The sequence below is a fragment of the Aulonocara stuartgranti genome, assembly GCF_965226115.1.
Source record: "Aulonocara stuartgranti genome assembly, chromosome: 11".
NCBI classification, from domain to species: Eukaryota; Metazoa; Chordata; class Actinopteri; order Cichliformes; family Cichlidae; genus Aulonocara; species Aulonocara stuartgranti.
Genome location: NC_138947.1, coordinates 26,084,819 through 26,112,341, shown reverse-complemented (window position 1 = coordinate 26,112,341; position 27,523 = coordinate 26,084,819). Strand labels below are relative to the sequence as shown.

The 27,523-nt window shown below is 39.2% G+C and overlaps 2 protein-coding genes across 2 annotated transcripts in view; both read left to right on the top strand.

Moving 5' to 3' along the window:
* Window positions 1-16,085, top strand: part of LOC309717943 (exostosin-1b-like) — a 43,296-nt gene extending 27,211 nt beyond the window's left edge. The window contains exons 2-11 of the mRNA XM_082552879.1: window positions 252-345; window positions 5,235-5,342; window positions 7,141-7,260; window positions 9,694-9,826; window positions 10,248-10,366; window positions 11,202-11,297; window positions 12,507-12,596; window positions 12,795-12,955; window positions 13,049-13,220; window positions 13,503-16,085. Of these exons, the coding sequence (XP_082409005.1) occupies window positions 252-345; window positions 5,235-5,342; window positions 7,141-7,260; window positions 9,694-9,826; window positions 10,248-10,366; window positions 11,202-11,297; window positions 12,507-12,596; window positions 12,795-12,955; window positions 13,049-13,220; window positions 13,503-13,688 (1,279 nt within the window). The 3' untranslated portion in view covers window positions 13,689-16,085. The remainder of the gene's footprint in view (window positions 1-251; window positions 346-5,234; window positions 5,343-7,140; window positions 7,261-9,693; window positions 9,827-10,247; window positions 10,367-11,201; window positions 11,298-12,506; window positions 12,597-12,794; window positions 12,956-13,048; window positions 13,221-13,502) is intronic.
* Window positions 16,086-18,890: 2,805 nt separating this feature from the next.
* On the top strand, window positions 18,891-27,140 carry LOC309717786 (double-strand-break repair protein rad21 homolog A-like). Its single transcript, XM_082552627.1, has 14 exons — window positions 18,891-19,036; window positions 20,369-20,560; window positions 20,727-20,856; window positions 21,031-21,130; window positions 21,623-21,729; window positions 21,926-22,123; window positions 22,261-22,386; window positions 22,483-22,608; window positions 23,766-23,989; window positions 24,552-24,705; window positions 24,853-24,998; window positions 25,394-25,573; window positions 25,767-25,850; window positions 26,157-27,140. Exons 2-14 carry the CDS (start codon window positions 20,417-20,419, stop codon window positions 26,346-26,348), a joined length of 1,911 nt encoding a protein of 636 aa, XP_082408753.1. The 5' UTR covers window positions 18,891-19,036; window positions 20,369-20,416; the 3' UTR covers window positions 26,349-27,140.
* The last annotated feature ends 383 nt before the right edge of the window (window positions 27,141-27,523 follow it).

Here is a 27,523-nt window from a genome sequence, read left to right as displayed (position 1 = left end):
TCATAGTATTAGTTCTTTCAAGGTATTCCTTTATCCAAAAAAGAGAGGTAACACGTGTTTTGCACATGTAAAAAAAATAAAATTGGTTCTGCATTTGCTTTCTTCCTAAAGTCCTTTTTTTTTTTTTTTTTTTTTTTTTTAAGAAGTTTTTTTTAATCAATAAACAAAAACACAGCTCTGTTTTCTGTATGGTTGCCTAAATTCATCTTCTGAACATGTGTTGCTGATTTCTCTAATTTCTTGCTCTGCAGGTATGACTACAGAGAAATGCTGTACAACTCCACATTCTGTCTGGTACCTCGAGGACGACGGCTGGGTTCCTTTCGCTTCTTAGAGGCTTTACAGGTCAGTGATTAAAAACGCACATATTGCTTTTTACTGCTGACTGTATTTTGTTAGAATATAGGCTCATTGCGAATTTTATTCAATATTTTAGGGTGGTGAAAATGTAATCCTAAAACAAGTGTAAAAAAAAAAAAAGACTAAGTGGGATGTCTCACAACTAAAAGAAACAGCTGCTCCCTGAATCTATGCAGTAGCTATGTTGTAACCGTAAACCCATCTGTAACTCTACGAATATGACCTCCCTGGAAATGTAGCTAAACATCGCGTCAGCATAGTCTGGAACAATTGTGATATGCTTGTTCACTACCGTCGATTCCTCTCACCCATTTCTAGATACTTTTTTGCCATAGTTTTTAAATCGGTGAGAGAATAACAACCATCGTCAGTATAAGGAATATTAATCATAGTGTCAATACAAGGACTCACAAATGTCAGCAAATTCCTGGAGAGAGAATGCTGATATTGGATGTACAAAGAAGTGAAAAAACTTTAGGGATAAATATGTTCTGTGTCATAGGCTTTACAAAGTCTATATTACACTTTAGTCATCACAGCTGGTAGCATGCCTTGATTTGGGAGGGTTTTTTTTCTTATATATCGGATGCTCCTCCTGATGCAGCCCCTGTTTTTGTTTTTTTGTTTTGTTTTTTTTCTTCTTCCTAGGATTGAATCAGGAATCTTTTCCTTGTTAGACAAATGTGTGATCACTACACTATGGAGCCGCTGTGGCATCTCACCAAATGTAGATCCCAGAGAAGGCAGTCTTTCAGAAATAGGGAAGTAGTCTTCATCACCCTTCATGGATAAAATGGTCCAGTAATTTAAGAACGCTGTTTCTTCTGCACATCTGTGAGGGCATCATTAATATTGGACAGGGTTTGGAGCGGTGCATGCTGCCATCCTACAGTTATGTATAGTTTTTAAATACCTTATATTTAAAAACAGTCTGCTACTTAGACTGATATTTAATTTTTTTTTGGAAACGGGGTTGTATAGTACAATAGTTCAGGAAATACAAATCATATGCAACATCATGTTTAATTTTGCTTGAAGAAGCTATTTTACACACACACAGTTGTTTTCATATCTTTGTGAGGACATCTAATTGACATAATGCTTTCCTTGCAGCCTACCCTAACCATCAAAAATGAATGCCTAACCCTAACACTTAGCGTAAAAATAACCATAACCTAATTGTAACCCTGACACTAAAACCACATTTTGAGCCTGAAAAATGCCTTCAAGCTCGTGGGGATGGGCATTTTGTCCCTACAAGAGCTGTTGGTCCCCACAAGTATACTGACATTCCAATTTTTGGTCCGCACAAAGATATGTAAACATGGTACACAAACACAGAGTCAGATTATTCTTAAGGAATCACTTTAAAATTTGAACATGAATAAATCTCAGCTGATTTCCAGCCCACAGAAATTGTAAGGTGCTAAGATCATTAAGGCATCATCATTTTACAGTCTTTCTTATATTAAGCAAATATAGATTAAACTGATTCAAGAAATAATGTTGTGTGTCAACACCAAACCTGATCAAACAATGAAGCTCCTCATCAGCACTCGAGAGTGCAAAAAGTGAAGTGCTTATTTAGTCCTAGTAGCTCTCTCACCCAGTGCCAGTCATTTTGTTAATGTGCAGCTAGTCTTACTTTAGCTGCGTATGACTCACAGCTTTTTCTGCCATCTTGTTTCTTTTTTTCCTTTTTTCTTTTTTTAATCTGGTTCAGCTTTTTCCATTCCTTTAGGTGACACCCCCCACCCCACCCCCACCTACTCAAATCTTCCTCCACTTTTGTTTTTGTGTGGCAGAAAACATGTGCCTAATCATTTATGTGAATGGCTACCCTGCATTTAATGTTCCTCAATTATCCAACAAGTGTCCCTAATTCAACCCCAACACAGTAATTATCTCATTCACACCATCTGCCTGTGTTTTAGGTGTACAGATATGGCCAGGCTCATGTAGTGACAGCGTGCTCAGATCATACGTTGAAGAGTGCCTAAGTTAATTTTATTTAACGCATACTTTTACTTGAGGCAATTTATGTTGTTAAATGAATGTTGTAGGAGATGGAACTAAAATGATGAGTTTTGATTTTACCAGAGGTAAAATGGGCACTGCCTCTGTATTGAATGAAATTGGAAGATGATTACATCACAGGGGAGGCCACGCATAGACAGGACGCCAGAGGAGAAAGCTGTGTGTCTGTAGTGGAGTTAGAATGCAGAGGTTGGCTAGATTGTAGGTCACGAGCAGTTGTCCAAGCATTTCACTACATATCGTACTGTGTATGACTGTGTACGTGACAAATAAAAATTTGAATTTGAATTTGTAGGGATGGGCCGTGGCAGGGAGAGGCACTGGGGTGTGTGTAAACACTTATACAAGAAGCAAAGAAGTTGAGTAGGACAGACGCACGGAAATTTGACGGAATTTGTGAAAGCGAACAGGCTGTTGTGAGGCATAATGCCCCAGTGACTGAAGTCAGTGAGTGTAAGGAGTGAAGATTTTCCATCCATCCATCTTCTTCAGCTTTATCCAGGGCCGGGTTGCGGGGCCGGGTCGCGGGGGCAACAGCCTAAGCAGAGGTCTGCCCCGGGGCCTCCTCCCGGTGGGACATGCCCAGAATACCTCACCCAGGAGGTGCCCAGGAGGCATCCTTGTCAGATGCCCGAACCACCTCAGCTGGCTCCTTTCGATGTGGAGCAGCAGCGGCTCTACTCTGAGCCCCTCCCGGATGGCTGACCTTCTCACCCTATCTCTAAGGGAGAGGCCAGCCACCCTTCGGAGGAAGCTTATTTTAGCCGCTTGTATCCGTGATCTCGTTCTTTCGGTCACTACCCACAGCTCGTGGCCATAGGTGAGGGTAGGGACGTAGATCGACCGGTAAATTGAGAGCTTCACTTTTACACTCGGCTCTCTCGTCACCATGACGGACCGGTGCAGCATCCGCATCACTGCGGCCGCAGCACCAATCCGTCTGTCGATCTTCGGCTCCCTTCTCCCATCACTTGCAAACAAGAGCCCGAGATACTTGAACTCCTCCTTTTGGGGCAGGAACTCATCCCCGACCCGGAGTGGGCACTCCACCCTTTTCCGGCTGAGATTTGGAGGTGCTGATCCTCATTCCCGCTGCTGGAGTGAAGATTTTCTTTAAATCTTTATTTAATTAGAGTGAAACTCTTGAGATTTACAGTATCTCTTGCTGTAGTGCCATCGTCCAAGACAGGTATCATTAACCCAGCATGTTTTAGTGGGAGAAAGCAGAGCTTCTGGAAAACATGCAGACCACAACATTTTACCCAGACTTCTAACTTTTTTGGAAACCTGGTTGCAAAGTAATTAAGGAAATCCAATGCTTAATGCTTAGTTCCTCTAGAAGAAAACTACATTATAGGACTGAGTCACCCCTCTTACTTTTATATTTTGGTTCCAAGGAGCCAGTTTTTATTGTGATTTTTAAAGTGGTTTTAAGCAGTAGTTCTCCAGGCTTTCTGAAGGTTTTTCAAAGTTTTTTCTTTGGCCATTGTCAGCTTTTCCATTGATTTTCAGTCTAGTCCTTGTACCTGATCATTTTTCAAAGGTTTTTTTTCTTTTGAACCACATAACACTGATCTATGAAGTCTTCAAGAATTAAAAAAAGTACTTAATTGATGAACCATGTTGTGTCTACACACAACAGATGGCAAACAACCAATTTTAAATAGCATCTTTAAGCACTTCATCATGTGACAAAAATGCACAATTTTTTCCCATTTCCTCAGCTGAGTTGAGTGAAAATGCGAAAGATAAAAGTTAGAAACACAAAAAATAATATTTTTCCACCTAGAATAGGATTACCAAAGAGAACAGGACAGGAGGACAAAGAGGACAAAAGAAGAATTGGCACACACCTAAAAACAAAAGGAAAAAAAACCCATCTACAGTACGTGAACAGTATATGAAAGTCATGCCCTAAAGAAACAGGAAAAATCCAGCAATGACCTATTTTCCTAGCAAAGTATAGAGAACTGAACAGTGGCTTGAGACTTTGGTATAGAATAGTATATATCATAGCAGAAAGTTTGTCATACTGAGTTTTTATAATGGTTCTTTCACATATTGGCTGTGTAATATCCTGAGTTACCTACAAGGGTTTGAAGATTATTTCTCTGTGAGAGCAGCTAGGCAGGTAAAGCATGCAAAGACCTTTGCTAATGACAAGAAGATGATTAGATGAATACTGCAGCGCTCTGATGCACGAGTGTTTGTTCCTGGATGCACAAGACCAATCAGTAACTGGTAGTCCGCTTAACAGATTACAGGAGGCTGCTGTGCACCACTAAGACACAAAGACATCCACCAACAGACACACCTCAGTAAGAATTTCATTCATCTCTTAGACACAGGGGTTTGATAGTTAAGCCATTTTAAAGTTTATCTTCCTTTCCACTAAGTACATTGATCATTTTTATGAAGCCACACTGCTTAGTCACTTTGAGAGGTAGTCGTCACAGTATTGCAGTGATTCTGTGGTTTACGGAAATGTGCTGTGAAAAAAAAGTGTCGATCCAACTGTTTAAATTGCCTTATATGAGTACCTCCTTTTTTTATTGCCTCCTAAAAGAGAAATTATTCCACAAGACCGATGCCTGGTTGTTCCCTTTGAATATGAATATTGAGTATAAATATTTTAAGACTCAGGTAGCAGGCAATATGGCACTGGCAAACTGATTGCACTCTTATCCAACTTCTCCTCCCTGCTTGAGATATTTACTGTAAATTTAAACGTTATTAGCATACTGTGGGTCTCACAAGTTTCACAGGTTCCATTCTGAAAGCGGTTCACCTTATTAACAGTTCATTTTCTCTCTGTATTTGTGGTGTTACTCTTGCAGGCAGCTTGCGTGCCAGTGATGCTAAGTAATGGCTGGGAGCTTCCCTTCTCAGAGATCATCGACTGGAATAGGGCAGCTGTTATTGGGGATGAAAGGCTGCTATTACAGGTAAGCAGAGCTTCTAAGTTAAAAACCTAAAGCAGGATACCCTATATACATATAGAGGTCGAGTGCCATAATAGCTCATTAAAACCTCCTAGAATACCACTAAAAAACACCACTGTCATATTGCCATTTCTTGAATTTTTATTACTTTTTTTTTAATTTTTTTTTTTTATCCCTCATCACCAATGAAAGTTATTATAATAAAAGCATTATCTCCTGTCTTGATGTTTTTGGTTATTTTATCAGAATCTAATTCATTGGACAGATTTCAATGCATACATTCATGTGAAAAAGAAGGTTGTCAAAGAACTATAAAAAACTGAGCACGCCACATGATTTAGTAGCATGTAGAACCACATTTGTAGTTTTCTGTGAGTTGCTGCTGTTTTTTGTGGTCATCGTCTTGTTGCATGACTCATTTTCAGCGAAGATTTAGCTGTCAGACAGAGGGCCCCATGTTTGACTCTAGACACACAGAGGAGCTTGTGGTCGACTCAATGACTGCAAGGTGCCCAGGTTCTATGGTTTTGAAACAAGCCAAAATCATCACGACTCCACCACTGTGCTTGATAGTGTGTATGAGTCATTTGTGCTGATATGTTCTTGTTTCTCTTTTTTTCCTTTGTTTGTTTTCCAAATGTGGTGCTGTGAATTGTCTCCACTTCTGCTCCAGAAGTTTTGTAGTTTGTTCAGGTGCGACTTTGCAAGTCATGCTAAAATATTCTTTTTAGAGAGAAAAACCTTTCTTCTGGCAGTCCTTCCAAACAAGCCATGCTTGTTCAGGCTTTTGCAAATTTTACTATCATGATGTTTAACATTTAAATTGCTAACTGAGGCCTACGTAGCCCACCCACCCCCAATTTCTAAACATTGCACTGTCTGACCTCGTTCAATGGTCAGACAGTCTTCCTGTTCAATGGCTGCTTGTGTTTCGGGGCTTTGCTTTGAAATGTCTCCATAGGTCTTGACACCGAGCTTGTCACTCATGCCGAATGTGGTCACCATCAATTTTGCGATTTTGAATTTCCTAGGATGTTGAGTCGTGGTAAAATAGTGGCCTTGTGTTAAAATGCACAAACTGCCAACACTTCTGCTTTTATACATGTGATCACACTTGATGTTTAATAAACGTGTACCTTTTTAGAAATGGGATAAGTAACAATGCTGGCTTCTCAAATCTGTTATCATGAAAGTATTTGGTTATTCAGTTTTGTATTACTTTTTTTCACCAATTTTGACTTCCTGTTTTGCTCCGACGTGACGGTGATGAAGGAAGCTGTAGTACCCATACTTGCCAAATGTACAAGAGACTTCAGTGCTTGTGATGAACATTGTCAGTATCGGTTCTAGTAAAGTGTCATCATACATTATCTATTATTTGTTCATATGATAACATTTTACATACAACTCTAAGGGTGTTAATTCTCATAGATGACGATGATGTAGATTGAAGGTGAGTTTTAGTTTTTTCCTCTAAACACTGAAGGTTTTTGGCATGTCTTAAAAAGAGATGGTAACAGCAGCATGCAGGTGTTCCTTGCTTCTTTTTTCCAGTTTTTGTTTATGTCAGCTAGCAAGTGCAAAGTGTCTGAATATTGCTGCATTTTGAGGGCACATCTTCGATGACCTCCATGAATTGTTCAGTGCTGATTTATTGGTTTTAACCCCTTTAACCTGAAACTACTATACAGCAGATATGACAGCAGAACTGATTTGTGTATTGAGATTATCCAGTTTAAGCTGTTCTTTTCTACTTTCTTCATTAAAATAAATGTTCTTGCATATCTTACCTGTTCCCTAGATCCCTTCAACAGTGCACTCCATCCACCAAGATAAGATCCTCTCTCTGAGACAGCAGACACAGTTCCTGTGGGAGGCTTATTTCAACTCTGTGGAGAAGATAGTACTGACCACACTGGAGGTACATACACACCTACATACAACTCTCCACATGTGTGTCACTATATACAGGCGTAAAAGTGCTGTGTATTATTTGTCATATTTTAAAACCTCACTACTGTGTTAGTATTTTTCACTTCTGTATTTGTGCATAAATACAAGCGTAAAAAAATACAGTTAAATTATAAATCTATTAGTTGTCTTATCATTTAGGAATGATTCAATTCTTTTCATTATTCTTATCGACTTTGTGGTGACGTATTATCAGTACAGACTGTGTAGTAGCACTAGTACAATGAAAATGCTCAAAACCACATTGAAAACCAAGAGGAGTGATGTATATTGTTAAGCACTGCTGTCATGTTTTGAGGCTGCGTATCGCTGTGGCTTGGCTATCAATCATGTCAGTAGTTTGTTCCTGTCAGACTCCATTTATCTGTAGGCTTCCCGGTGAATAGCAGCCTATCACGCTGCTCTTGGGCTAGAGTTACAAACAGACAAAGATGAGAGCTGTAAAGAATGGAAAAAGGATAAAGAGGCGAGAAAAAAAGCAAAAAGGATATTGTAAAGCTGTGGAAGTGAGGATTTTTTTCTTTAAACTCATCCTCTGTTTACATGGTTAAATATTTGTGTCTATAAATTTACCTGACACTATTTTATGACAACAAATGAAGGTGACCTCTAAGTGACTGAAAAACTATCTGAATGGCAGGTGAAGAAGATCATGTTACAGCTGTTTTCCATAACATGCAGTCAGTCTTATGACTGACTGCAATTCACACCAATAATAGTTATGCTCGTATAACTTTACAGACATTTCATACCAAGAGTAAGTAAGTCAGAGCATTAGAAGGCAGAGATGGCTTTTCCGTGTCAGCGGGCTAAAGTTACAACCCCGAGAAGCTGATGTTCGATCTGTTTACACTCAGCAGCTTAACCCTGTACCGACATATCCCACAGTGCAACACCAAATTAGCTATGTTTTGACTCCTGATGCACTCTTTTAGCGAGCTACCATTATCTGGGGATTCTTGATATTTTGCCATAAACAAGGTAAAAGTGAACCTGAACAATCACGTTTATCACCACATGTATTCTGCTAGAAATAAACAGGGTTTGTTGTGGTCTGTAGCTGCACCATAACTACTAAGGACACATAACATTTCTATTAGGATATCCTCTTAATGTCTAGGAGTCATCTGGGAATGTCAGTGGGAACAGGTGATGCTTGGGCTTGCAAAGCTTACAAGCATACAGAATGTAATATTGGACTAAATAACTAAACATGACTTTTAATTTCGTTACAGAGAGTCCATTGCGAAAAACTGTCATGACATTCTGATATTTTTTTAAAAAATCGTTCTTAAACGATTTATTTAAATTTATTTATTTTAGTTGTTTTTTTTTTTAAAGGAAGAAGAAAAAAGGAAAACAAAATCAAGCATCGTAATGTTTTCCTAAAAATAAAAGGGGGAAAACTGGGTTCATTCAGTTCTCACAAGATCACGACAACAGGGAGAATTTCATGGTTTGAGTTAAAGCTATGTCACAACTGCTGTTACTCAATATTAATGATGTCAGTGAGGTAAAATATTATTTTACCATTTCTATATTTGGTACCAGTGCACATTTTGAGCTTCAAACACACTTGATGTCAAATGCATTGGACTGAATGATCAGATCTCTATTTGGATTTAAAAATTCTAAAAAATTGAGCTTGACTTGAAAAAAATAAGTGCTGCAAATTTGTCCAGCGAAATGATGTGTTTGGTCTGAGAAATATTTTTAATGCATGAAACATTCACACGATGTTTATGCATCTGGTGCATAAAGGCTTTTACTGTGTGAGGATCTTACAACATCGGATTTCAGCGTTTTGAACTGATGTCTGTTTTCACAGATTCATATCATCTCAATTTTTCAAAATAGATCGGTCACTGTCAATTCTAGTCTAAATCCAACTCTGTCATTTGTTACACATATATAAAATATACCGATGAAAACCTGAAATTCATTTATATAACTGGGAAACTGAAAGATGAGAAATTGCAAAGCACAGCCAAAAATTAGTTGACAAAAACCCTAAAAGAGATTCATATAACAGAATGAAAGGACGTTTATTAGAAGGCACAACAAGATGAAGACAAAAAGCCCCTCATTTGTATTCTGCAGGATCCTTATTTATTTGAAGTGACTCGTAATTTCAGTTGTTAATTTTGAGAAGTGCCAGAGGATCTGTGCCTGCACTCAGTCCCAAGCAGCATGTTGGATTGGACATGCACAATCTCGACGCACAACTCTATTTCCTCAGTCCTTGTGAGAACAGTGAGAAGTTTCTTTGTCTTGAAATAACTCAGGAAAAGCACTGTTGTGATTTTATTTATGATCAAATTACAAATTTACTGAAAAATGTGATCTTGCCCCACCCCCCCACTCCCCTCTCCTATTCTTGTAGATAATTCAGGACCGGGTGCTGCTGCACACCTCAAGAAGTAACCTCATGTGGAACAGTCTTCCTGGAGGTCTTTTCACCCTGCCTCAGTACTCCACCTCCCTGAGAGACTTTCCCTTCTACTACGCTGAGCTGGGTCAGTTAATCAATCATGCATGCAGTATAGGAACAACATTACTGAGAGACCCCAGGCTTGGTTAGACTGATTTTATTTATGGCACAACACAGAAACAGGTGGTGTGTGACAGGTGTTAAGTGCTTGTAAACTAATATGTAAATCACGGACAAGTTATGTAATGCATATTTATTATTTTATGATTTGTCAGAGAAGCACATCAGTTACACTTGCCATGTTGTGTTTGTGCTAATTTGTGTTAATTGGCCAGATATTTGGCTTGTTGTTGACACTGGGATTTGGTTAACTGGCTTCCTTTCCTTTACAGACCTAATTAGACCTGTTCAGCTATGCATCCACACAGCTAGAAGTAGATGTGTGAGAAGAAAAAGGTTGTTTTTTAAATACCATGTCCTGTTTTTTTTGTTTTTTTGCCTTCTAGGTATTAAGCCACCTTCTAAGTTTACAGCGATCATTCATGTGGTCACTCCACTGGTCTCCCAGTCCCAGCCGGTCATGAAGTTACTTGTCGCTGTGGCCAAATCCCAGTACTGTGCCCAGGTCAATAAAAACCCAACACACACGTACACACAGCTATGCTCAGACACACCCGATCCACAGAGGTTATTCCGTGACGCTGATGTGATTTCCTTCTGTCAGTTAATTTAAATGTTTTGCATCCTAAAATGCAGAAAGTTTCCAAAGCATTATTTAAAGACATTTTCCGGACAACCCACACAAGCAAAGCCGCTTTGGTAGGAAAGGGAGGTCTGCTGCTATGTCATTGCTCAGGTTTATCGTATCACCAAAGTGCGGCTGTTGGTTTAAAGCTGCTTTTGAACTGCAGTATTTTATTCATGCTGGAGAGATGAAGGGAGGCTGTCCAAATCATTTGCATTTGCAACATTCCTGCCACAACACATCCACCCCAACACTCCACTCTCTCCGGATCCTTTTATACTCTGGTAATGCACACTGTAGGAAATATAAGAAGCCATTAGCAGTAGAACTATGTAATGTACAGCTGTTCTGCTGACGTGAAAGTTGTGCTTAAATACTGTTGAAATTCAGACACAGAGCTGTTTAAGATATGGTGGCAGTGTTTTAACTACTATGTGTCTGTGCTGTGTTTTGCAGCACCGGTTTCGGTGTGTTCATTCAATCCTGTCGCCTTTTTCAGTGAATATTGGGTTCACAGTACATTTTGTTTCAGCATTTACAGTAATGACACATCACTGTCGTGTAGGTGGTGTGACAGTTCTGAAAATAGATATGCAGTTTCATGAAGATGCTGTTGTCTTCTACAAAGCTAGTAAAGAGATGATTTTGAAATTAAAATGAGGTCTTCTTCATGGTGTTTATCTTTAATCCATACTTTTTCCCCCTCTTTGTGCAGGTGATAGTTTTGTGGAACTGTGAAAAGCCTCTTCCTGCCAAGCACCGCTGGCCTGCCACATCAGTCCCTGTTACTGTAATAGAAGGAGAAAGCAAGGTAAAAACCTTAGGCGTGTATGTGTCATATTATGCAAGTTGTCCACATTTGGTTTTATTTCACAAATCTTCTTAAACTGAATAAAATGTATTTATTGGACTGCACACAGTATTCAACAATGTCAAAACAAAAACAGTTTTTGCAGTTATGTGTGTGTTTAATTTAAAATTAACCACTGAAATGTTACATAAGCATTCATACCTTTACTTGGTGCTTGGTTTAAGCGGAAGTACACCTATTTTCTTTTTTCCCCATTCTTCTCGGAAGAATCACTAAAGCTCAACCTGGGCTGCATCAGTGAATTCTATTAGTGGGAATCAGTGCAGACGGCACAGGTGAATTTCTAACAAGTACAGCCTTTGGGTCCTTTTTAATTTACTGTTTACTGCATGACCTTTTATGCTTTCAACACTTACTAATCTAAGACCACAGCCTCCCTAATGCAGGAGGATGCTAGAGTGTGTCAGCTATAGGTTCAATATCTAAACCTATTTTATATTTACTGGGGATTCGATACAAAAATGTTGGATTTATCATTTAGGTCTCAGAAATAATGAAAAAGACTTAAATTTTAAGCATAAGTGCTTTTCAGACATGGCACTGGAACGTTGTGTCTTTCTCTCTCACTTCTTGGAGCTTGATTCAAGGAGGTTTATCGGTATTTATCCTGTAAACATGTTTCCAAGCAAAATGAAACTTGTAGTGTATAAGAAACTTGCAGGTATTTATTCAACTAAAGCCCCGTGGGTCGAATGCCAGTGTGGCCAACAAGGTTGTTGCTGACAGCGATTAAAAACCCACATTCTACACTTTGATTAAAAGTGACATTTAGAAGTCTAGACACATTTTTATTTTTTAGTCCTTATGATCACTTAATAAAATAGTTATTTTTAACTATATTTAGAGAGATATATGAGAGACTGTAGGGAAAAGCACTCTTCTACTTATGGATCCTGATCTGTGTTTTTAAGCTCCTCATTAACACGGTGTGTTTGTACTGTCACTGACTCTGTAAGATGAACAGCTCTGTAGCACAAAGAGACATGAAAGACACTGACTGTTGGTGCCGTCTGTTAAGCACATGCACCTCACTTGTGCTCATATGAGGCTAATTCATACAGTGTCATTTGGTAATCAGCTGCACAGTAAAGCTGTTTGTTCTTTTCTCTCGCCCAGTCACATTTGCTTGTGTTTTCCAAATCACACCAGGTGATAAGCAGCCGCTTTCTGCCCTACAACACTATCCCCACCGATGCTGTACTCAGTCTGGACGAGGACACGGTGCTTTCCACTACAGAGGTCAGACTGTCATCATACTTCACTTGTACTGTGTTTTCATTTAAGACCAAAAGTGGCCCAAGTTCGAGCTAGTCATTTTCTATTTATCATCTCTCTCTCTATGCTGTTGGTACACTTCTCTGGAATCATCTGTTCTCCTGTCCTCATGTGCTGTGTTTTCTGCCCGTCTCACTTTGTTTCTCTGTGATCTCGATCCAGGTTGACTTTGCCTTCACAGTGTGGCAGAGTTTCCCAGACCGCATTGTTGGTTACCCGGCCCGTAGCCACTTCTGGGACAGCAACAAAGAGCGGTGGGGTTACACATCTAAATGGACCAATGACTACTCCATGGTGCTGACCGGGGCTGCTATCTATCACAAGTACTGTCACTCATCTCCGATTCCATTTAGTCCAGAGCTTACACAGTTTCTCCTTTTATTATAATCAGTCACTCTGTCAAACTTCCTGTTTAGATACTACCACGACTTGTACACCACCTACCTTCCAGCCAGTCTGAAGATCATGGTTGACCAGATGTCCAACTGTGAGGACATTCTCATGAATTTTTTGGTGTCGTTGGTGACTAAACTGCCACCTATCAAGGTCACCCAGAAGAAACAATACAAGGAAACCATGATGGGACAGGTGGGGCATTTATTTTTTTTTTCTTAAATTGTGTTGATGGTTTTGTGGATTTGTTTATTATCATCCACAGTTAAGTGTTTTATGCTCTGATAGCCTTTAGTTCCACTAAATCCCTCCTGTCAAGGAACAAAACAAAACAGTCGTCATTTGTAAACCTGAATTTAAATTTGTATTCTTGCAATATTGCCTCAGAAAGGTCACTGTCATTGGTGATGAATCATTTATTTTGTTGATCTCTTACCCTCTGCCACTGTCTGTGTCTCTCGCACCTTCCATCCACAGAGCTCCCGAGCATCTCGTTGGGCTGACCCGGACCATTTTGCCCAGCGTCAGACCTGCATGAACAAGTTTGCCAACTGGTTTGGCACCATGCCCCTGATCCATTCTCAAATGAGGCTGGACCCAGTCCTGTTCAAAGACCAGGTGTCCATACTGCGGAAAAAGTACAGGGACATAGAGAGGCTATAACCTTCCTGAGCCCCCCCGTTCTCTGGACACTACAAAGAAAGAGTGAGGGGGGCGACCATACAGAGATGCGCACAGCCTTTTCAGAGTTGCATGGATGGATCAGTAGAGAAGCAAATGGGGTTTGGAACTGGGGAAAAAGAAACTGGAACAGATGCGGCTGTGTCTTTTTTTTTGTTCTTGGTACTTCCTCCGTGTCTCCTTTCTGACCTACTGTAATGTGTACTGGAGAGACCTGACCACAAGAGTCCCACTATTTACACTGACTACCACCTGCTGAAGCTCACCTGAGGAGCTAAAGGTTCTCGACCTTGAAGCAAAGCGGTCTTGGAGTCTGAATTCACAGCTTGCTGCTTCAGTATCCCGTCAGTGGCAAACCACTTTCAACCCCGCTGAAAGAGACAGGTCTGGTCTGTACACTATGCACAGGATTCTGCAAGTTTTTGCTGATAGAATATTACTGATAATTATGAAGAGGATAACACTATTTTGGATTGTGTTTAGCTATTTTTTTATACAGTGGATGAACGGCCAGCACTACTCTTTCTGTATTGTCTTAAAACCAATAGTTTAGAGTGGGTTAAGAGAGGAAACAAAGCCGCGACCACAGAATTGAGTTGCGGTCGTTGATCTGATATTCACAGTGCCTCACAGTTTTATCTGATGCCGTTGGGATCTGGGAATCTCCGAAAAAGACATGGTGCAGAATGAGCACTTTGATCTTGCTGCTGTCAGTTTTATCTTATTTTGTTGGTTTCCCCCGTCATTTGTTATTTTCTGTGTAAATGAAATCATGGAACGTGGAGTAAAATCTTCCTAGTCAGCTTTTATATATTTTGTTGTAGCTCTTTCATTCATGCTTTCATTCATATGAGCAAAAAAAAGAAAAAATCTGAGTCTTGTCATGTGCTATTCTGATTACATTCTCATGGTATAATTATAATGGTGTTAAAGCCAACTTACACAACTAGATTTGCAAATGCAGGGATAGAAATCTCTCATTGAATCCAAGACTGTACTTCCCTGAGAGCTTTTTAGAAAAAAGTCTTCTTAAATAACAAGCTAGGATACTTGTACATGTGTTTTGGCTAGAACAATACAGCTTTGCCTTTGTTAGAACAGGCTTAGCAAACTGAGCCAACTAATTGAAACACACACCACTGTGAAAAGGCAAGAAAGAAAAACTTTTTGGCAAGATTTATATATATGCCTAAATCCTCATAAATCATTTAAACCCTTTATCTAATTTAAAAATGATACTGAAGAGACTACCACTTTTCCTCACTTAGAATAAATAAATAGGACGCGGCTGACAAACATTTGCACCGAGCATTTGCATTATTTCTAACTGGGTAGAAATGTTCAGCTTGGGGAATGTCCTGGAGATCCTGTAGTAAGGGATTATTCTCAATGTTCCTTTTAAAGAATACACACAATCAAAAACCTCACTGATTGCATAATTTGTTTTGTTTGTTTCTGTTAGTTTTTTTTTTTTTTTTTAAAGAAGATCAAGCATATGATTAGTTTGATAAGCTCCTCGGCCCTTTGTATGTGCCAATACAAGCATTCGTTTTTTTTCCATTTCCCTTTCTCATATGAAGAACTCCATTCGCCTTCTCATATTTATTTGGTCCAGCAGGTGTGTTTTTTCTGTCTATATGGGGAGAAAAAGGAAGGGGAAGTCCAAAGATGAGGGTGCTGCATGGTATTTTTCACTTCAGAGAATGTGCTATCAGCTTGACAGTAAATTTAAAAAACAAAAAACAGAATTGCATTTCTGAAATAAACTCGGTGCAATATATATAAGGTGACATTTTCTCTATCTTTTTCTTTTCTGTGCCCTTGTGTTAATATCTGAGAGGGCGAGAGGTTACATATTGATGTGCCTTCAGAAGAAATACTGTCACGAGTTTAAAGTTTTCCTCATCTGCCTTTTGCTTCGTAGTGTTTTTTTCCTTTATCAAAATCCAGTAACTCATAGTGGCCGCCTAAATGATATTGTTCAACACTGGAATGCTATAACCACACATCTGATACAAACATTCCTGCCTTTTCTGTAATAGCATAATTTTTCAATGTCTTCTTGAACTCATCCTGACACGCATACTGCCTTGTATTACTGTACTTGCGAATTCCCCCGAAAATCCTCCTCCTTCCCAGTTGTCATAGCGGTAGTAGTACATGTAATACACATACTGTAAATTTTCACACGCGGTATTCATCTGACAGGATTGTGACCTGAATGAATCTCTGCCTGCTTCCTTCACTCTCTTCTGTAACTGCAGACCTAATTTTATAGAGATTAAGCTGGAAAGATAGTGGAAAATTCTGAATTTTGTAAAATGAATTTTATAAAAACAAATCAGGGGCGAGAAAAAAAAAATCTAATAAAATGTTTGATATAAGTTTACGGTTTTCTTTGTGTGGTTTTTGGTTTTAATTTTCGTTACTTTGAAACTAAAGTTGGAATTTTGTTTGGCTGCGATCCGGATACCCTTTTTTTTGCTCTGTTCCCTTTTCCTGTTTGACCTACCCACAACCCATTTTTAGGCTCCCAAAACACATTTTGTGTACTGTGCACACTAAAGAAGAGCCAAACTGAATAATGCTTCCAGCTTCCTTCTTGTGCTTGTGTGAATTTCATCCTATGCCAAGAAACTGCAGTGTTTACATAAATCTGTGTCAGGATGATTGGTTTAGACACGCTGCATAAATAACAGCATCTATCCAGGATGATCCCATGGTGCATGAGAGCTGCCAACTCAGCTGGAGCAACAGCTACAGGAAAGATTGCTTCCCTCCAATACACTCGCACGCACGCACACACACACAAACTCAACTGGGCAAAACTCAAAGCAAAAAAAGATCTGCAGTTGGAAAAAGCTGGACTAATGCCCAGTCAGGATGAATTATCATGTCACACCAAAAAGAACACCATTTGGACACTCACACCAGGTCCACATCCACGGTGTGGTCCAATTCAGAAAGAAATGATTTAGATGCGTCGCTGAAAATGTGTAGTTTTAGATAAACTGAAGTGGGAAACTACAGAGATGATACCGCTGGAGTTTTTCCACAGCGCCTTGGGGATGCTATCCAATGCCAAAAGTATTCTTGTATTTTTTTTTATTTTTATCTTTTTTTAATGTTCTGCAAATCAGTTCAACTTTCCTTAATCCTGGTGATGAGATGTGTATCTGCTGTGGTGATGGGTCTCAGTTTTGGCAGGCAGGACAATTCCCTGCTGTCGGATTAAGCACTGTGACTCGGGGCCAAATCTGAGAAATGCCACTCCCTATCAGATAACATTATGCCATGCTAAGAGAAATGATTGAGGACACACTCAAGCTTCAGAAAGAGAAGAAAGGGCTTCTTTTTTTCTCTCTCTATTTCTGCTGCATTTGAAGTCATAAGACATATTATTTTCTGTAGTGCCAATATAGATCTCTTGGGATATGGGAATTTATATAGTCATGGTGTCTGTTTGCCTTACTTTACTTCAAACACTGCAACTAAAAACAATTCATTATAAAGGATTTCATGTTTCTTCCATGCTGCCTTTTGGGATAAAATCCTGAGAGTCATTGTGCATTTTGAACTATATTGAGGGAGCACATTTGCTTTTCTGTTACACTTCTATTGCAAGTGGTATAAAACACTTAACTGTCTTTATCCATAATAAAAAAATAAAAAAAAGTAGATGATATCTAGTCTATGCAAATGCATATATTTAAAGAAAACTAAGCACGTGAGGAATAAGTCATTTAGAGTTTGAAGAGTTCATCTGAATGCCATACAGGACTTCTAACAGGCAGTTACGTTGCAGAAGAGTTGATGGTGCTCCCTGTGGTGACTTAATTGAATACATTTAGATTAGGGACATTATTGCTCTAATAACCAGAATCAATTAATTTCACAGGATTAAAGGAATACAAGTCCTAAGTATTTGCCTAGATAAAAATCTCCAGCTGTTTTTAGGCTTCATCCTTTTCTGCAAGTCTCTGCATATCTCTGCATATAAGAATGCAGTACAGCCTAAGTGGGGTTTTTTCAACTTAAATAGAGCTGTGCAGATAATAATATACTTCTGTTTTTTAGATGTAGATAATCAGATGCATTCAGGCTTTGACTCAAACCTTGTACATCAAATGTAGGAGCTCGTCTAAAGCAGGAAAGCATCAACAGAGAAGTGGCTGCTTTCTCTAAAGCTATTAAGGCGTATCCGTCACATCATAGCTGCAGACAGCAATCATCTAGATAATATTATCTTGTTTAACAGATGGAAGCTCAAAACTGTGTTGCGATCCAGACGCGGCTCTGGAGTAAAGTGTGTTAAAATGGGTCATAGACCATTTTCTAAAACTTCATACGATGTCCCCATAAATTAGTGATGTAATCCATTCAAACACCTCCATCCAGTTTTGAAATATATTCACTTTTTATGTATTTTTGCCCCCAATGTAATCTGGCCTAGATCACATTGACTGAATGCACGAGGAATGTGGCGGCATTATGTGATTGTGGTGCATAAACAGACCTTGTGACTTCATACTGTCTTGTTAGGATTTGATGTTCACTGAAGATGACTAATAATATTGTTATGAATCAGTTCTTTAACAACGAATTTAACAGAGTAATTCCTCTGATATCTCCCTCATATAGTGATACAGAGCTTTGCTGCTGCTGCTAAATTACAAACATGCTCAGCTGGCAGCAGTTGTAATGCAACAGATGCTGTAGCCTATGAGACAAATCCTCTTAGTGCATTTTGTAATTTGATTGTAGATGAGTCAGTCTGTTAGCCATGTTCCTCATCTCTGTGTCTAAAATGGTTTATGGACTGCATGGATGACCACTTCACTGCCCACTAAGGATACTGTTAGAAGGATTGACATTGTTTGAGTGTTACCATCCCACGTGAATACAACCGATCATTTTTTGCTCTTTACATAGTCTTTAACATAACCTTGATTAGCTCAGTCGCCTTAGCAAGTCCTAAAAAAGATTATTAATATGTATTATTGTGGTTGTTGTTGTTGTTGTTGAAATTTTAATAATACATACGCGATATATATTTCAGAATTTAAAATTACCTTGGCGATCTCTGTGCAACAGCGCCTCCTATCCTCCGCTGCCGTTCACAGCAGGCTGTCTGTTAGTATCACCCTTCTTAGCAGACTCCTCCTTCGCCATTTTTGACTGTAAACATCCTGTCGATTTTAAAAGGACAGCGGTGAGCGGGAGGAAGGCGACTGGCGCCATCTTGGCTGTTTTAATGAGTACAACAGGGAAGAATTTGCTGGGAGAAATAACTTAATCATTGGGGTTTCGCTCAAGAGGGGATACTGTCGGTAAGTGTGTTTGCAGCGGAAATATTTGGGCGCAGTTTTGTGTATTTTACAATAGGAAGTAAGCATGCATGTGTGAGTTTATTCACTGCGGCCTTCAGTGTAAAAGAAGCCGTTAGCCAGCAGTTAGCGATAGTATTGTGCTAGTGTAGAGGGAAAAAGTATGGGCGCCTTGTTCCTGTGCGCTTCACTTCCCCCCCTCACGTGCTTCGTTTGTGTTCTTGCCATTTTATAAAATTTGTGGTTTTGCTCAAATTAAGTTAATTCAGTTTGATCCACATTTTCTGCTTCACCGCGAAGCTGCTCACTGCTTCTTTTGTAGTTAGCTGCTGGCTAATTTAGTTCATCCCACTTGATGGCGCCGGCTATTTGCTGGCGCAGACCACTCTTTGGCGCTTTTAACGTGTTAAACTGTCTGAAGTGCGTGTTCAAAGACGCGTGGGGCTTTTCTAGTTAATTATTGCATTTTGGAAATGTAAAACGTTGTCGTATTATTGAAGTTAAGCGCCGCCAAAGTGCGACTTTCCACAGATAGACATGTGCATTTACAGTGTTTGCCTCGGAGAGTGGGAAATAGGCGGAACTTGAATGAAGTCACGGCGCATGTTTTGATAACGTTCGAATCTCACTTTCTATGTGTAGTTAGTATCTTACCAGCAGTAAGTAACAATTAAAGTTTCATAACTTTAAAGAAAAAAAGTATACGAAGTGTTTCGAGGGAGCTCAATTGGATGAAGTATGAAGTAGCCTCGGTAAATCCAGCTAGCAAGCCCCCCTGCTTAATATGAGCGGCGGCTTTCGAAGTTGTCTCAAAATGTTAATTTGAGATACAATAGACCGCTGTTTATTAAATAGAAGCATTCTGATGGCATTATTATTTAAAATATGGGGTAGTGTCTTAACGACTCATGCGACTTGTTGCCCAACTCCGGCTTGGTGGCCTGGTTAAATTTTGGATCTCTATTCCACAATCTGCATGAGTGTCCATCCGTTTTATTTGTAATGGCTTGTTTTGTTGGAACATCAAGGTTATATGTAATTAAGCAATATGTTTTATTTTGGCTTAAATATTCAGCATATTTCTGACCAAATGATAGTTGCAGCGTATTACTAAGTAATAATCGTGTGCAACTATCCAGTGGTGTTTTCTTCGACTTTTTCAAAAAGTAGATTTGACTCTTAATCCCACATTAAGAACAGTCAAAAGTGTTGAGGATTGTATTGTTGAAGTAGGGCAAAAGATGCATTGTTTTTCCACAAATCCTAAGGGATGGTAATGCTTTTGTCTTGACTTTTTTTTTTTTTTTTTTTTTTACTACTTTATTATGTTTACAGGTAAATTATACCACAGGGGTGAGCGTGTGACCCAGGAGAAGCAGGGCAATGTTCTACGCCCACTTTGTCCTCAGCAAACGTGGGCCGCTGGCCAAGATCTGGCTGGCGGCCCATTGGGACAAAAAGCTGACCAAGGCCCATGTGTTTGAATGCAACCTCGAGAGCAGTGTGGAGAGCATCATCTCACCCAAGGTAACACAACAAAAATAGTCTCAGGTATTCTGGTGGTTCTACTGTAGACGTTTTAGTCCACTTTCTATGCTTGTTTTGATCTTGAGCTGGTGAAATACTAAAACAGGACAAATAACCCTGTAAAGATTTATTTTCTTTGAGCATTTTGGGCACTTTTGTTTTTTAGGTGAAGATGGCATTGCGTACATCAGGCCACTTGCTCCTTGGGGTGGTGAGAATTTACCACAGGAAGGCCAAGTATCTGCTTGCTGACTGTAATGAAGCTTTCATCAAGATCAAAATGGCTTTTAGACCAGGTAAGGTCTTTTTTCTGTTTCTTGAAGTTTTGATCCGTTTTCCCCAAATAAATAAAAACATTTTCCAGCCCATTGCTGTGGTACTGACTTTGATCCATTGTGCTACACCTCATAAATAAGAACCACATACAAAGTTGTGTGTTTAAAACTACGTTGCTGCTTGTCTGTGTTCAGGTGTAGTGGATCTACCTGAGGAAAACAGAGAGGCAGCGTACAATGCTATCACCTTACCTGAAGAATTCCATGATTTTGACCAGCCACTTCCAGATCTGGAGTAAGTCAACTATGTAAACGACTCTTATTTTGTAATTTCTACCAAATACTTTTGTCAATTATAGGATGCAGTGTAAGGTCTGTGTTTTCAGTCCTTGGTGTTAAGTATGACAGCAACGCATGCCCCCAATTTTTGCTTTCATCAACCATTTTTATTGTCAGTGAAGCCCATCTCATTGCACAATTGCCATCATTACACAGATTGTTCAATAACAGAAAGATGAAAACTTTGTAAATAAGAGCAGCTATTTGGTGATTCAAACAGTGGTGACAAAGACCAACATGGGCTATTGTAGCTAATGGAAGTCTGTATACTACATAGAAAAATGTAGTTCTGCAAGTTGTATTGTAAATAAATGAATAAATAAATACTGCAATTAACAACAAGTATATTGAGTTTCAGTGATGGGCTGACATGGAGGCTTTATAATAACGTCATAGGCAACTGTTTGACTCATCTCTAATACCTTTGTTTGCTTTCTCCTTCAAATAGTGACATAGATGTTGCTCAGCAGTTCACCCTGAACCAGAGCAGAGTAGAGGAGATCACCATGAGGGAAGATGTTGGCAACCTGAGCCTCTTGCAAGACAATGACTTTGGTAGGTCATTATTTATGTCCTCATGTGTACACACACACATCGCACAACCCAACCATGGTAATGGTCACCACACTTGGCAAATTTAGATTTACTAATTATGTCTTTGTTATCCATTGGGGTTTGAAATGTTTAATTCATTTCTGTGTAATGAGAAATGTGGTGTATATTTTATAATAATATCTGCTGTACTCCTCAGCTGACTTTGGCATGGACGACCGAGAGATGATGCGTGATGCCAGCACATTTGAGGAGGATATAATACATGGTGCGACGGCTTCTAACCTGTTGCTTGAGGCTGAACCTGGTCCAGCTAATCTTCCTGACAAATCCAACCACATGGAGTATGATGACTTTGGGGACGGCTCCATGGGCAACAGTGATGGGGGGATGCTGGGTGAGAAGCATATTTGTTTACACATTGGGATCTGGTGACCGCATCATCATCACTGCCACATCATTCTCATACTTGGCAAACAATTCTTGTTCTGTGAGATATGATAACATGATAAAGCTAAATGTATTATTTCTTAGTTGACAAACTGCTGAGCTCTGAAGACGGCGGCGGTATCTTTGACGATCCTCCAGCTATTACAGAAAGTGTCATGATGCCTCCAGATCATGGTGATGATGAGGATGACTTTGACAACCTCCAGTCACGTAAGTAAACAAAATTGTAGAAACTATGGTGATAAAACTCCTCAGTTGTGTGCTGTTATAAGTGACCATATTGCCTCTTTTGATGCGTGTGTCCAGCGGGCCCAGACAGCCCAGACTCAGGTCCACCAGAGCCCCTGCCTGCCATGGCTGACCAGACAGAACAGACCACTCTGGTTCACAATGAGGAGGAGGCCTTTGCCCTGGAGCCCATTGATATCACTGGTAAGTCCCCGCTCTTTTGTTGAGATGAAAGGCTGCATTAAAGAGGAGAAAAAATTGAATTGAATTCTTTATTTATTATTCTTTTGTAGCATTGCAGTTTTACTCTTCTTTTTTTTTTAATTGCGGTCCATAAAAAAAAAAAAAAGGGGGCCTCTATAGTCAATGCTGCATAAACACACTCGCTCTGCAATTTTAAATGCTTAAAAGTGATTAGTTTATGGCAATAAGCACCAAGTAGCCACAAAATTAAAACCAACTACAGATAAAGTTAATAACATTACACTTTTTCTTTAGTGCTGTGATAGCTTTTCTATTTAATGTCTCTAGTTGTACTGAGAAATTTGAAGGCAGTGCTGCAAATTAATAGGACTGAAGAAAGGCTTAAATTTCTGTAATATTGATATATAATTTGCTCAGAGCAATTAACTTTTAGTTTTACTTGTCTATATTTTGCAGGATAAGCCACATAGTTGCAGGTGTACACAGGTTTGATAGGAAGATAATGTCCTCACTTCCAATAAACATGCTTAGTGTAATACATTCTTACTCTCTGGGTAATAATGGGCTATATAGAGTGGAAGCATGAAAATACAGTGCAGGCTGTATTTACGGGCATATAGTACAAATGAATTAAATGTGCCATTTGTGTATACAGCTGGAGTGATTACAACAGAACCATGTTTGCTTGGTGTAACATAGGGAAAAAACTACTAACTTCTCTGTAGACACAGCTTTAACATCATTAAGCACTTATCGTAATAATTTAATCTCCTAAGACCCGAACTCTTCCATCGCATGCATTTTTAATTTCTCTTTGATATTTGGGCATATTGGGACTCGATGAATGTAAAAACAAAGAATTACCAGATTTTGTTTTAATTTTTTTTTTAACTTAATTTTTGTTTCTAAGAAAAATGAGAGCCACATATGAGGATATTCGTTTAAAATTTTGATAGAACAGCAGCAGTATAATGTCCTCGTAAGTGGATATCAGGTGCTTGTAGAGCAAAATTGAGTATTTTGGTCTAAATAACCCAAAATGTGATGTCCACATATGTGGACGCCAGGTCCTAGGAGGTTAAAATTGTAATTTTAGTTGTAGGGTAGTTATGGTGAAATAACCATTGTGAACTTTTTTTTTTCTTGTTTCTTTTCAGTTAAAGAGACCAAGGCCAAGCGTAAAAGGAAACTGATTGTGGACAGCGTGAAGGAGTTGGACAGCAAGACCATCAGAGCCCAACTGTCTGACTACTCAGATATTGTCACCACCCTGGACCTTGCCCCTCCCACTAAGAAGCTTATGATGTGGAAGGAAACTGGAGGAGTGGAGAAGCTCTTCTCTCTGCCTGCTCAGCCCCTCTGGAATGCCAGGCTGCTCAAGGTAACAAATGCTTGTGATAAATATTCATGTATTTGTGGGTAAATGCGCACACACATTGAGAACTAACACAGACTTTCAGCTGCCTGTCTGAAATCACTGCTAAGGAATATTAGCACTTTGGCGTGCTTATCACCGCTTTCACAACAGCAGTCCAATTCTCCAAGTAGGTCAGCCTCAGTTGCTGTGTAATGGAAAGGGAGAGGAGATGGAGTAGATTTATAACATAGTATTTTTTCATTGGCATTCTGTTCAGATTGTGGGATTTACAATGAGAGCATTGAAGGAGCAGGAGGTGGAGGAAGTGATTGTTTTTGCCTCTTTCCCTGTCCTTTAACACTGACGTTACTGCTTTTGAATACTAAATAGAAAATGTGTCGATGCATAATTTAGGACAATTTCCTTTTGTCTCACATGAGTCCTCCCCAACAGTTCTGCATTTTTGTTTTAATACTAACTTGTCATATAGTGGTTTTTAAATGTGTAAAAAAAAAAAAAAAAGTAACACCCGCCCCTCTCACAAGTTGTTTTTTTTTTTTTTTAACTTTTACATATCTGTTACCAGATGTTCACACGTTGCCTGACACCTCTGGTGCCAGATGAGCTGAGGAAGAGGAGGAAGGGAGGCGAAGCAGACAGTCTGGATGAGTTCCTCAAAGAACTGGAGAACCCAGAGGTGCCTAGAGACGAGGTCTTAACTCAGCACAGAGATGTTACTGGTAAGTCCTGCTGGAAATGACGAGAGGAGATCATGTCATTAGTTGTGTTAAAGCCTCAGAAGGGAGACCATATTTCATCAAATAAGGTGGTGTTCACCTCGACAGTTGTTATTACTTTCAATTAATCTCTTTCTTTGTGTCCCTCAGACCAGCCTATCATGGAGGAGCCCAGCATACTGGCAGCCTCTGCAATGGAGGGCAGCAGAACGGCCTTGGATGAAACTGTCATGCCCCCTCCCTCCACCCCACGTGCAGTCAAACGCAAGGCTCTTGACAAAGACGGCACCCTTCCTGTGAATATCTATTTCCTTTTTTTTTTTTTTTAAATAAATAAATAAAAATTATTTATGCTGTAAAATCAGCAAAATTACAGATGTCTAGTTTACCTTTGCATTGCGTATAACAATGTGCTGTTTGTATCTAAAATGTATATAATGGACAGCTGATTCTTGTTAGATTTTCAGTTCTTAAACAGTGTTTTCCTAGACCAGGCTTAAAGATTTCACCTGGTTAGGGTCACATTCGTGTTAAATGTTATTTAATAGAAAGGTTCCAACAGATGAAGTTGTTTTGAATCTGTTGAAACATCAAAATGGGTCCAGTTGTAGAAATAAAACATTTCAGGTTACTGCATTTTGTATTAACTCGGTCCTGATTTTGATGTTTTCTGCTTTCTTTCCTTTTTTAGATGGTTCCCTTGGAGCCGCAGCAGTTGGCTGACCGCTCAGTCGTGCCTCAGAGGTTAGACATGCCTCAGGTGGAATTGCCCCCAGAGGAGAGTAGTCTCAACCTCACAGACCTTGTCCCTGAACTCAACCTTCTTGGGGAGAAGGAAAAAGACAAGAAGGATGAAAGCGATGAAGAGGAGGTGAGTGGAAATAGCCTATTCTTTTATTTATTTACATGCAAAACTGGAGAATTTGTAGTTGACAGTGTTGCCAATTTGTCCAAAGTTCCCAATCAAGAGAAGTAGTTTTTCTGTCTGTGTGGCTATACATGTCTGGACCAGTTGATGCTAATCATTGTTTTGTTTTTTTTTTGTTTGTTTTTTTGTACTTTAGGAAGAGGAAGGGCAGGGTGGAGATCAAGATCAGGAAGAGAAGAGATGGAACAAGAGAACCCAACAGATGCTGCATGGTCTCCAGGTAAGAAAGCTGTTATGGTGCTTACACATTTCTGAAAATGGAATTTAAATAACTAAGCCTGTTAGCAAGTAATAATGAAAAGGCTTTGGGCAGTTCACAGAGTGCTTTAAAAAAAACAAACAACAACTAACCTTTGTACTTTACTTGCAACATGGTTTGGATGGATTTAATCCATGGTATGGATTTAAATTTGAAACATGGTAGTCTTTTAAGAACTTTTCCTCACAAATTGACCTCAACAGTGAGAATCATCTCAAAGTTGTGTTATGTTTGATCATACATCTATTTAATGCTTTTGTCTCATAGCGCGTTATGGCTAAGACTGGTGCACAGTCTGTTAGTCTGCTGGACTTGTGCCGGAACAACAACAGGAAGCAGGCAGCCGCCAAGTTTTACAGTTTCCTCGTCTTGAAGAAGCAGCAAGCCATCGAAGTGACCCAGTCTGAGCCCTACAGCGACATCATCGCCACAGCTGGACCAAAATTCCACCTTATTTAGACATTGGAAGAACCAACAAACACTGCTTGCAACAGGCATACATTTTTGATTCTCAACTATTTTCCTTTTTATTTTGTGTTTTCCTGATGCCCCCCCTCTTCTTTTTTTTCCTTCTCCTACTTCTTCCCTGGGGAAAGGGGGGAGGGATTAGGCGCGAATGCGTTGGAAACTTTTTAAAATAACAGATTTTACTGTACTACAGATTGAATCATGCAGTATTCTTGGTTCAAATGGAGCGAGGAAGAATGTTTAACAGAATATTTATAAAGCAACATTTTTCAGTCACCAATTTGTAAACTTTTAAGTTAAATTTCTATTGTCTGCTTATTCCTTGAGTTTTGTATCATTGCCCCTGTTTCAACTGAAATATTGCAGATTTTAGATAAAGCCCCCCAGTGTACTTTTCAATAAAACATCCTGTAATGACTGTCCATGTTCTGCAAAGGTACTGTTTTATTGCTCAGAAGTGTAACCTTTCCCATCCTCTCCTTGTTGCACTTGTTCTTTGAAAAACAAAATGTTTAATCTGTTTTTTAAAAAAAATTGGTCAATCTTACCTGGCATTAAATATCACGTATCAGATGTATAATTCAGGAAGTTTGTCGATTAAGTTTCATGTAAATTTCTTTTTTGTACCTTTTTAAGTTTATGCTTATTCACCTCTTTGCATTATATAACTAGGTAATGTCCTTGTTACAGTTAAGTTCATTATCCCACCTTTTTAGTCTTTGGGTAACTTCTAGTTGTGATACATCTGTAAAGATTTGAAATAAAGTGTTTTAAGTACTTTGATTACTAACAGGAGAGTATTGATTCACCTTAAATTCAAAGGCTCATTTCTGCTTTCAGTTTTTTCTTGTTGCTTGACCATGTAAAGAAAGCACTGAAATGCAAAAACCAGAGACTGGGATCAAAAATACTAAATGTTACAGTTGTGAGCATAGATGACATTGTGGGCATAGATGTCATGGAAATGTAGGGCCTTTAATGGTTTTATACTTGGTAAGGAAAATCATTAAAAGGTTGGAACAATTGTATAGTAAACATCTTTAATGACTTAAAAAAAATGGTTCAAAAGTTTTAATGTATTTGGGGTTATCTTGAATGTACACTATGTCAAACTTGTATGCACAAGCGCGCGCGCGCGCGCGCGCGCGTGTGTGTGTTAGCTAGCT

Bases quoted from the DNA above. Each gene is read 5' to 3' on its own strand.
- LOC309717786 (XM_082552627.1), top strand. From the start codon at position 20,417: ATGTTCTACGCCCACTTTGTCCTCAGCAAACGTGGGCCGCTGGCCAAG. The intron at 21,730-21,925 runs GTAGGTCATTAT...TGTACTCCTCAG, and splicing joins CTTGCAAGACAATGACTTTG to CTGACTTTGGCATGGACGAC. The intron at 25,574-25,766 runs GTGAGTGGAAAT...TTTGTACTTTAG, and splicing joins ATGAAAGCGATGAAGAGGAG to GAAGAGGAAGGGCAGGGTGG.